This window comes from Betta splendens, chromosome 9 (genome assembly GCF_900634795.4).
Source record: "Betta splendens chromosome 9, fBetSpl5.4, whole genome shotgun sequence".
Taxonomy (NCBI): domain Eukaryota; kingdom Metazoa; phylum Chordata; class Actinopteri; order Anabantiformes; family Osphronemidae; genus Betta; species Betta splendens.
In genome coordinates this window covers 17,262,670-17,273,506 of record NC_040889.2, presented here as the reverse complement: position 1 = coordinate 17,273,506, position 10,837 = coordinate 17,262,670, and the positions used below count along the sequence as shown (strand labels likewise).

The 10,837-nt window shown below is 49.0% G+C and overlaps 1 protein-coding gene across 1 annotated transcript; it reads right to left on the bottom strand.

Moving 5' to 3' along the window:
* Positions 1–7,821: 7,821 nt before the first annotated feature.
* On the bottom strand, positions 7,822–9,631 carry aplnra (apelin receptor a). The gene has a single exon (XM_029164082.3). It carries the CDS (start codon positions 9,441–9,443, stop codon positions 8,358–8,360), a length of 1,086 nt encoding a protein of 361 aa, XP_029019915.1. The 5' UTR covers positions 9,444–9,631; the 3' UTR covers positions 7,822–8,357.
* Between the last annotated feature and the right edge of the window lie 1,206 nt (positions 9,632–10,837).

The following is a 10,837-nucleotide window of genomic DNA, read 5'->3' as shown; positions in this document are numbered from 1 at the left end:
CCGGTGGCGAGGGGGAGGAGGAGGAGGAGGAAGAGGAGGAGGAGGAGGAGGAGGCGAGGGGGTGACCAGCGCTGATGTGTAGATGTTCATCCCTATTATTCAGTGCCATGTGTCATTTATAATTGTTATAAATGGCATTTTGTAAACATACACACACTAAACAAGGATCACTTCATTTTCTAAATAAAACACAGCGTGGACAAGGATTTTTTTGTGCTTCATAATGCATTAATGAAGAATCCACTACTTTTGTTTAGTCACATATCAGCATAGAGACGCAAACATCTGTTGTTGTGATTATTCTGCCTTTCTTCTTAGCATTTGTTACATTGTGTGTTTTCCTAGAAGAGGAAAATAGCCCATATGTTAGTATTTAGCATGGAGAGGAGGATCACTCACGCGGGACTCTCATTGGCTCACATCGACTGAACTGAAAAAACCTTCATAGGTCTTGAAATGCTCAGAACCCTTAAATGTTGAATATGTATTTTCTTCCTGTCTGCTTCCTTAATCGTGTCTGTGTGATCTGATTCATCTGGGTCAAACCTGCACCTCAGGCCCAGTCATGTGTGGTCGGTGTAGGCCTGCATGGACAGGTACGAGTGGCCGTCTCCCCTTCTGCACTGTCGGTGCTGAATGTGGACAATCTGTGAATGTGCATCTTACCTAATGGCACCCAAGCACATCACTGTGTGCTGCAGCTCAGCATTCCAACAACAGCTCACCAGGAGGACTTAGACACCCCCCCCCCAACCCACAGCTCCCACTGCGACTGTTCCTGAAGGCCTTTTGTTTTTCGCCCTGACGCCAAGAGGTTTGTTGTTGTCATGGGATGCAGCTACGCACATGCAGGCAGAGGAGAACAACATGGAGCATTAAACAATTACGTCTGATTTTCGAAGCAGCAACCTGGCCATTTAAGAGGTAGCAGTAGCAGTAAGTAGCAGTAAACAGACCTGCAGGTACGTAGCACTCATACTATTTTAGCAGAGTATTACAGGAATTAACTTTTAGTAGTACTTGAAAAAGTGGATGTTAATGAATTGAATGTTTGATTAGTTGATGTAAGTTACATTGCTGTTGCACCATGATGTTGTTAAAGTTCATCTCGTACATCGAGCTGCCGCATTACGCTAGACTGTGAGCGTAACTCCTCTGGTAATCGGCCTCTCTAAGGACAGACTCCTGGCTCAATTAGGTCCTTCCCACGGCAGCTCTCCCCCATTGTAGTAGCTCAGCTCGAAGCAGCGCAGATCTCAAGGCAAGAAAGCACGATGACTGAAGCCAATCCACAAATACTGGTGAACGGTGAACAGCGCGAGCGCCAGCGGGACGACGGGGAGGCCTCTGTCTGCGCGGACGTCGACTGCTCCGAGGTCAGCGCTGCAGAGACGGAGGCGCAGGCAAAGATGCAGTCGGCATTCCAGCAGGTACGGAAGCAGATCAGATCACAAGCGGGGAACAAGGCAATGAAGAGCAGCATGATGGAACTGGTGCAAAAGGTCCGGGATATGGAAATGGAGATGGTTCAGCCTGAGGGCAAGGGCGTCGACGCTGCGGCGCAGACCAGAGCCGGACTGTGCACGGATGAGGGCGCAGGTGACGGGGAGGTGGCCGAGGGCGAGTTGTGCGCAGCGTTCGAGAAAAAGCTCGCGGACAGTCAGAAAGCCTTGAAGGACGCGTTTGAGGAGCAGATCTCCCAGATGCGCAGAGAGATGCGGGCCTACACCGACCACGCTCTCAGAGACCTGCAGTGGAAGATGCAACAGAGTCCGGGTCCGGACAAGAAGCCGAAGCCCGCGGCGGCTCCGGCGCCGGCCTCCAGGAGAGGGAGGCTGCTGACTCGGACCATGACCACCATCACCCCCAAGACCTGCGCCCCCGTCGTCATGGGCCCTCGAGCCAAGTCAGAAACACTGACCTCCGCCAAGGGCGAGAGCGCTCGGCTCCTGCCTAGAGATCTGGCGCTGCTCTGCCCGGGAAACAGGCCGCACCAAGGCCGCAGGCCTCTGCCCCCCGCCTGCCCCCCCCTGCACCAGCGCAAAAAGCCCGCCCAGGCTAAAGCTAAAGCTAAAGCAGGAAAGTGACCGGACATCCGTACCGTTTACTCCCCAGACCGGATAAAGACTGTGGGTCACTCTCACGAAGAGAACTGCTTCACCGCTCTGCGGTTTTTGAAAGCTGCTTAGGGAAGCAGCTCAGAAATTCAATTTACAAACGACAACTTCATTGGGGAAGATTATGAAACATTTAGTAAGAACTTTAAAAGCGATTTCTGATGCATTTAGCTAAGTGACCTCATTTGGGAGCAGTGAGCAGCTTGGCATAAATATTCAAATGAGCAATAAATCAAACTTTACGGAACAATTATTTGAATGTAACTTTAAAAAAAGGTTGACTATTGTGCAATCACGTGAAACTATTGTGGTGCTGACAATAATCCCAGTCTGTAGTCTTGCTGTGGTGTTTTAGTTGTTTATAAATGCTGGATTATGTTTATGCAACATATGAAATCAAATTTATAACTTAGTTTATCACTTGTACCATAATTAAGAATGGGTGAAATTGCTCTCGAGTCATTAATCATAAATCTTTTTATGACAGTTGTTACACAGTTTGACCAACAGATGGCAGCAGTTCCTTTCTTTGGCGTCGCCTAAAGAGACTCGCATCCAGATGAAAAAACCTATGTCGGGCCTCGTCTGCATAGAGTGATGAAGCAGTAGCTGAAGCCAAGCAACACAGTAGAAATGTTTTAATGTCTCATTGAACAAGGAGAGAAGCAAGCACACATTTAGATTTGCTCTGTTTTGATATGGTCGTGTGTTAAGACTCGAGTGTGGGTTTTTACTTGTTAGTCTTTGAATATTTGTGATATTGTGTGTCTCAGATACTTGTTCAAAAATAAAACATCACTACCTGTAGTGACACTGTTTGACTAAACCAGTGGGCTTCTTGATGATCATGCAGAGGTTATGGTGGGACTTGCCTCTTGTTTATAAGCACCTAATAGGGTCTAGGTGTATAAAAAAAAATGATCCGAGAGCTCAGCACCTGAGGAAAACCCAGCAGCTGATCTGGCACCGGTACCGCTCAGTGACAGGAGATGCATTTAGCCCTGAAGCAGGCAGAGGAGTCGTGTGTTTCTCACAACGGACGGGATAGAGTAGGATGTGAACGGGACCTTTGTGTCCGAGGGACGAGGAGCTCCGAGCGAGCGTATCCGGAGGGGACGAGAGCCCAGCACATTCAGTTCTGGCCAAGGCGCCGTCCTCGGAAGCAGCATCTCTTGCCTAACGATACCCACCAGCAGCAGGGCCCGTCGCTCATTGCTATGCACTGGACCCTGGACCGTCCTCGCATTTCCACATAGACGGACACTTTTTTTTTCCCCTTCTGCCGACTGAAATCCTGTCGGTTTAGTCTGAAACGGTTCGTGCTGCAGCGGGTGGAGCGGACGCATTCCTGAACCCCAGCGAATAACAATGACAGGGTGGTGGCGGTAGGGGAGAGATCCATGTGAAAAGCCCCGGTTTCCTAATCGCCCCTTAAAATGCACCAAAAGATAATGATATGACAATGAAAACTCTGATCTCACGTAAATGCAATGTTTCTCCGGGCCGTTGTTCCCAAGGTCTGGCCAATTGCAGCGAGGGGCCACTTCCAGGTTAAACTAGACAGATCAATGAGTCGAGCTGATTTCAGTTGGGGTTTCAGATGTGGGACCGGGTCACAGGCCGGCGGCAGCATGCGTGTGTATTGGGCTGCAGGTGAAGGTTCCATACGAGGCCTCATTAATTGAGAAGATTTCCAGCGATTTGGCTTCAATTTTACAGGCCTGTGCTGCTCCACGCTTCTTCAGCAGCACTGATTCAAGAGAAGGGAAGTGGATATGAAGAGAACAAATCCAACAGGGGGTCGGCTTGTTTTCTGTGCACACATGAAAGATGAAAATGTTTGGTTTTAAAGAGTCTAATAAAAACAGGATTTATTGATTGTTTGTGATGGTATTGAAGTAATCAATAATGCTGTAATGCTGTTTATAATGATAAGGAGTTCAGTTCAGTCGCTACGTAAATGTAAACTTGTAAATGAATACTAAAACGTGGTGTTAGTGGTAGGGGGTGAGGAGGTGAGGGGGGTGAGGCGCCGCTTCTTGGAAACGGATCTGTGTCGGGTTGAATTGACTTGTTTTGGTGGATCAGTAGCTCTGCTGTCTAGACTGGAGCGGGATTCTTCTCAGACACTTTATGTTATTAACAGTACAGTGTAAATCTTAATCCTCTCTGGACAGTTTCTCATCACAAAGCCGCCGATGCCTCACTGAGCACGACCTTGGCTTAAAAACAAGGCTCCTTGATCCGTCATTTTTTCCACAGTTCTGTGTTGTGGGCGTCCTGTTACCAACAACAGAGCTAAATAGACTTTGCCATATTGACACTCGTAAAACATGGAGTTAAATTTTTACCAGCCCATAAAAGGCTGTGATGAACATCATCCTGCAAATAACCCACTCATCCTTCATTGCGCTGCACTGGGGACAAACCCATGCAATTCACATGCAGTGAATGCACAGCAACAGCACTGTACACGAGGGAACATCTGTGAACATCCGGTCACGGAATTCATCTGGACGACACATGCAAGCTTTAATTTGACCCTTCAATTAAGGCAGTAGTTTGTTTCATGTGAACTTCCTGAAGGAGAGTTATAATTACTGTATAGTAATATTTCACTGCAACTTTTAGAAAAAATAACTAGTACTAAATCGGTTAACTGCCGACATCTGATTAGTTAATGGACCTTTGTGACGTCACTTTTTAAAATTAGGCCTAAACTTCAATCCTGTGCCAAGAACACACTTTGCTTGTTTGAATGACCAAGGTGTTGCAAAAATACAACTTATTTCCTGTATGACAAAGGAATGATTGGAAAAATGTGGAGAGAGAAGAGCACAAGGATCACACACACTCAGGAGAACTTGTCAAACCACCCACCCATCCGCTCACACATACAAGAACAAATGAAGGCCACACTTCAGCCGCCCTCCTCTGGGTTTTGGGGCTTGGATGGATTCACAGGTGCAGGTGATACAGGCCCAGAGGAAAGAGGAGGACACCCAAAGCTCCCTTTGAACCTTTAGAGAAAGGCTTCGGGTGGATAATGAGTAACAGTCTCACTGTTACTCCCCCCTCCACCTCCTGCCTCGCTCTGCTCTGCGTTAACCACCTAATGGACGGACTGTATGGAGACATACCTTAACTGCATCCTTTGTGATTCATTCTGACTGACTCGGTTTTAGGAGCAATTAGCTGATTGGGTGTAATGGTCCAGCGACAGGTGGATGGCTGCCATAGAGAAAGCAGGGTTCACACTGACTGGCCAAGGAATGTGTGTGATCTCTGTTTACACGGACACACACACACACACACACACACACACACACACACACACACACACACACACACACACACACACACACACACACACACACACACACACACACACACACACACACACCGGAGAGTTTCACCGTAGAGCATTTGTTACAGCTTGGGTGGGATGGAACAGCAGGGACATCTGAGGAGACCCGAGCAGTTGTGTTTTGGTTCGCATGTCCCGTTTGGGTGTGACATCAACACTGCACCTGTGTGGCCCGCTCACGTGTTTCACTTAGAGTGTGGAAGCGCAGACTGATGGTGTTTCCAGTGAGATCACCAGGGAAGGTGACGCGGGTTTGTGTGATTAAATGTTTTTTTTATTCCTAATAACTTGACAAAAGCACAAGGAATCAACCTATAATGTGATGTGACATGAAGCAATTCAGAAAATTAATTCAGTGTTTTACTTGGCCAGTGATTTGAACGTGATCTTGTTTATCTGGAGCGTGAAAAAGCTGCATGGTGTGTTTTTGCTGTGACTAGAGGCAGCAGCTGTTGGTTTGAACAACCAAAACCAGTTCATTAATGGGATCATTCATGCTCTTCTCTATACTGTGGGTCACCATGGTTGAATTCTCCCTAAGAATAGCATGAGGGTACTGTAAAAGCCCACACCCAAACATCCATAACAGGTCACATGGGCCACACACACACACACACACACACACACACACACACACACACACACACACACACACACACAGCCAACATCTAGGTCCTGTGCAACTGTCTGTGTGCTGGTGGTGCCCGTGCGTGGCCCCGATGCTTCGCTCAGCTCGTATTCTGGCTGAGTTGCCCCAGAGTGGAGCCGCCGGCTAACAGCATCAGACAAGCCATCGGCCCAGTTCATCTCAGTAACAACAACCAGTCTGGCCAGTGCTGCATGCATGGTTGACCCCAGCCCGCTTCCACTGCCTTAATGCTCAAGTTACATCTTCTCACTGGCGTGAAGGTAAAACTGCTGTCGTGGCACTGATTAATAAACTGATATCGCAGTTTATGAGTTGAATTCCCTCTGTCTGTCTGCAAATCCCTCCATAAATCCACAGACTGAACAGCGTAAAGAACAACTGTGTATTTAGGCAGGTCTGCGTTTGTGCGCTGAGGCCCTCTCATCCATCACGCCGACCGTCCCGAGACGCAGCTCCACCTCCGCCGCGGCCGAGGTCGGACAATGAGTAACACATGACCGCTCGCACACGAAGACGCCGCGCGTTTCTGCAGCCTCACACATGTTGTTACTTTAAGATGTGATGATGTGATGCAAGACGGACTCCTATAGCCGTAGCTTTTTTTTTTTTTTTTTTTTTTTTTAACGTCTCTTCGAGCCAAGTCTTGTGCTCAGTGTGCTGGAGCATCTGCAGTCAGGAGTCCTCTCCTCCACCCCCCACCGCTGCCCCGCCCGCCCCCCCGCACCCCAACAACCGCTCTAACTGCATTCTCTTGTCGCCCGGGACAAATATTGACTTGTTCAGTGGACCGACTTCTGCCAGGATTAGAGGCCTACTTCCCCCCGCTGCCGCCATCTCCAAGCGGCGATTATGTCCAGCAGAACTCATTACTGTCAAATCAAAGGGTCTCTCAGAAGAGTCACTCATTGGTAATGACCCCATTATTCAGTGAACATGTGGGGTGCGGACGGCCGTGCTGTTGTTCAACCGCTTTATGGATGTCACCAAAGGCACATCTCGCATTTGATATTGGAAGGCTGCTGCTTCTAAATAAATGCAGTTTTTCAAAAATCACAGTAATCTGCGGATCATCCAGCGTTTAAGGCACTGCCGATAGACACATCGAGGAGGTGAATACACGACTGGCGCTTTGCATAATCCAGTTACAGTCTGGATGCTGCTTGTGAGTCAATAGAGATTAGAGGCCTATTAGTCTGAAGGTGTGAACCAAATGCAAGGGATTCATAACAAAGCTTTGACCCTCAGGAGATACTTAACACTGAAATAACAGGACGCTGTGATGAAACTCATGTGAAACCACAAGTTTAAGAACCCTGTCATGTGCAAATATTTACACCCGGGACGAGAAGCTTCTTGACTTTCGCCTCTAAAAAGGCGTTTGCCTCCGAGCACACACACAGTCAATGAATTTAAGCGATGCCTGGTTCATAGAACAGAGCTTTAATACAGTAGTTAGTTACAGTGACGTCAAAAAATAAAACATATACATCAAACTGGAACGTGTATGAAGTTCCTTTGTCCCCTTTAGTGCCTTGGCTACACTGTGAACCCCCTCCACCCCGGCCCACCCGTTCCCCCACAACATTTGTGCCATCTGCCCGTCTGCCCCCGTCTCCTCTCCACAAACTATGTAATTAAACTGCAACACCTTTTCTCCGCTTACCCCCGCCCTCCCTCCCTCCCTCACTCCAGCAGCCCAGACCTTCAAACAAACATTTTAAGAGGATGCTTTGATTTCCCTGCCCACACATTTTTTTTACAAGTGCTTCTAAAACAAAAATAGCAATATATCTGAACAGAGGAAAAAAAACGCTATGGTAGGAAAATACTGTACAGCTTTATGTTTCATCCAGTGTAAAGGGAATTCATCTTAACTCAATTCACAGCCCCCCCCCCCATCCAAAAATTACCCACAGTGTGTTCATACTCCCCCTCCTCCTCGTCTGTGACATTTTGCAGAGCAGAGCCAAGAAAACCCAAAAGAAAAATACATATTCTCTGAGAGTTTGAGCATTGGAGCAGTTGAGGAGTTCAGCCAGCTGACTCCACACGACACGCAGAGCATCGGCTTGTCTCGCTGCGGAGTTTGTGCAACATACAATGGGTTTCATGACGGCGGCGAGCAGTGGCAGTTCAACAGGAAGTTCGTCTGTTGTATTTTTACACGCGTTCCAGCGGCGGTAGCTGGGACTGTCCCGCAGCCCGACACGCGACCCCCCCCCCTCTACACCTTGGTGGCCAGAGACTGGACCTCTGACTTCTGAGTCTGGGCGCTGAGCGTGGACGACATGGAGCTCATCTGGCCGTGCATGGCCTTCTTCAGGTTGAGCAGGCACAGGCACTGGGAGCGGAAGCGCAGGTCGAAGAAGGCGTAGAGGAACGGGTTGAGGCAGCTGTTGACGTAGGCCAAGCAGGTGGCGTACGGGTGGGCCAGCAGCAGGAAGCGCAGGAAGCCGCAGGAGCTCGGGGCCAAGTTCAGGTAGGAGAGCGCGTCCATGCTCTTCAGCACGTGGAAGGGGGTCCAGCAGATGGCGAAGACCACCACCAGCGTGGTGATGATCTTCAGCAGCCGCTTCTTCTTCTGGTCCTCCTTGCGCAGGTTGTTGAAGTGGCGCGTGACCGTGCAGCCGATGAAGCAGTAGAAGATGGTCATGGCCAGGAAGGGCAGGAGGAAGCCCAGCGCCGAGGAGGACAGGCTCAGCCCCGCGATCCACAGGTACTCGTGCCTCTGGTTGATGGTCACCAGGCTGAAGTCCATGGCGCACGTGGTCCGGTTGCTGTTCTGGTCGTTGACGGTGGTGCGGAAGAGCAGCGTGGGCACCGCCAGCAGGCCGGACAGCAGCCAGATGGCGCCCAGCGAGGCCAGCATGGTGCCGCGCGAGCGCAGCCGGCTGCTGGACAGCGAGTGCACGATGGCCAGGTAGCGGTCGAAGCTCAGGCAGGTGAGGCAGAAGACGCTGGCGTACATGTTGACCAGGACCACGTAGCTGCTGATCTTGCACAGGGCCACGCCGAAGGGCCAGTGGTAGCCCAGCGCAGTGTAGACGGCCCACAGAGGTAGGGTTACCACGAAGGTGAGGTCGGCCAGCGCCAGGTTTCCTATGTAGACGTCCGCGGCCCGGCGCTTGGATTTGGACCTCCAGACGGTGAAGATGACCACGCCGTTCCCCGACAGGCCCAGGATGAAGATGAGCATGTAGAGGACGGGGATGAGGGAGTAGGACGGCTCCCACTCGGAGAAGTCGCACGCCGTGTCGTTGTCGTCATAGTACTCGTAGGTGTCGGTGTATTCCCCAGTGCTGGCCTCCATGCTGCAGTGGGAAAGATCCTGAGGGAAAACGCCAGAGTCCTGTACAGGTCCAACGCTTCTGAGGCCAACCGGGGGCCAGAGGCAGCGGATCCCGGCAGCTGTAGCTTCTGCTGATGGGAACCGGAGGAGACAACAAGCCGTGTGTGAGAGTCAGCGAGTGAGTCAGCGAGTGAGTGAGTGAGTGAGTGAGTGCCTGCCTTTTTAAACTTGGCCCTCCACACCCCTGGGTCCCTCCCAGGACGACCCCCTCCTCCTCCCTCACTAAAGCAGCTCTCAGCCCACCCCCTCCTCCTCTCACTCACCTCTTCCTGGAGGACTAGGAGCCCTAATACGCTCCCAGTGGTAGACAGGTCAAATCTTTCTCATGGACGGCGTATGTTTGTAAATAAAACAACACATTTTTAGCACGGCTGAACCACGACGCATCTCATGAACAGGAGCTGTCAGTCAATTACCAACTAATCAGCTGTTTTCTTTGTGTCCGTTGTAATGAAATAGCTTGGTTGGTGCAACTAAAGGCTGCGGACCCGTCCCGTGCTCTAGTTTGGTGTCGAATGGTGGATGGTGGTCATGTGTGGAACAGGTCTGGACGTTGCAACCTCTCCTGATTTACATCACAGAAACTCCCATTACAGAGCTGTTAAAAGTGCAAACTTTCAGCAACTACAGCAAAAACACATTTTTAAAGTGTTAAATATTGAGGAGAGAGATGCTCCACGTTTGGGGAGGGAGCTCAGGAATGGAAAGACAATTAGATCGACGGTGAAATGCAAAGTGAAGATTAGGTTAAAATATCAGAGAATGTGTGAATTCACTTCTCAAGTCTGAGGATTAATTTCCATTAGAAGAGGGCAAACAAACACGCAGGTTGGAAACAAAAACAGAAGGAAACTGCTCCCCGACGCTGAGACGTTTGCATATTCTCTTTACTGGACCTGTTGGTACATGCATCTAGGCTGCATCATATCAGAGGGTGTGAGCTTCACAAAGCAGCCATTTTTAAAGTTTATCCAGTTAGTAATAGGTCATAATAGATCATTGTAGTTAGTTTTGAATTTTTTATGTGTCTGAAAGTTGACTTCTTCTTTTTCAGTAGACTGGAAAAGATCAAAGTAAACTTCACCCGGATGAATCTTTAATTTTTGATATGACTCAGCTGTTTATATCTCTCATGAACACGTCTATTAGTGTACTCATTACTTTTATAGTAAATAAAAGTTTTAAGCTAGGAAAAATAACCACATTTTGTTAAACGTATTAACTGAACTAAACTTGTTGCCGACATAGATTTGACTTTACTTCATTTAAGAAGCTGTGAAACAAGCGTTTAAAATACATACGTGCGAAGAGACTTGATGAGTGCAAACTAAAGTCTAAAGCCTCCTAGTGGTGAA

Coding starts and splice junctions, on each gene's coding strand:
- aplnra (XM_029164082.3), bottom strand. CDS start 9,443: ATGGAGGCCAGCACTGGGGAATACACCGACACCTACGAGTACTATGAC.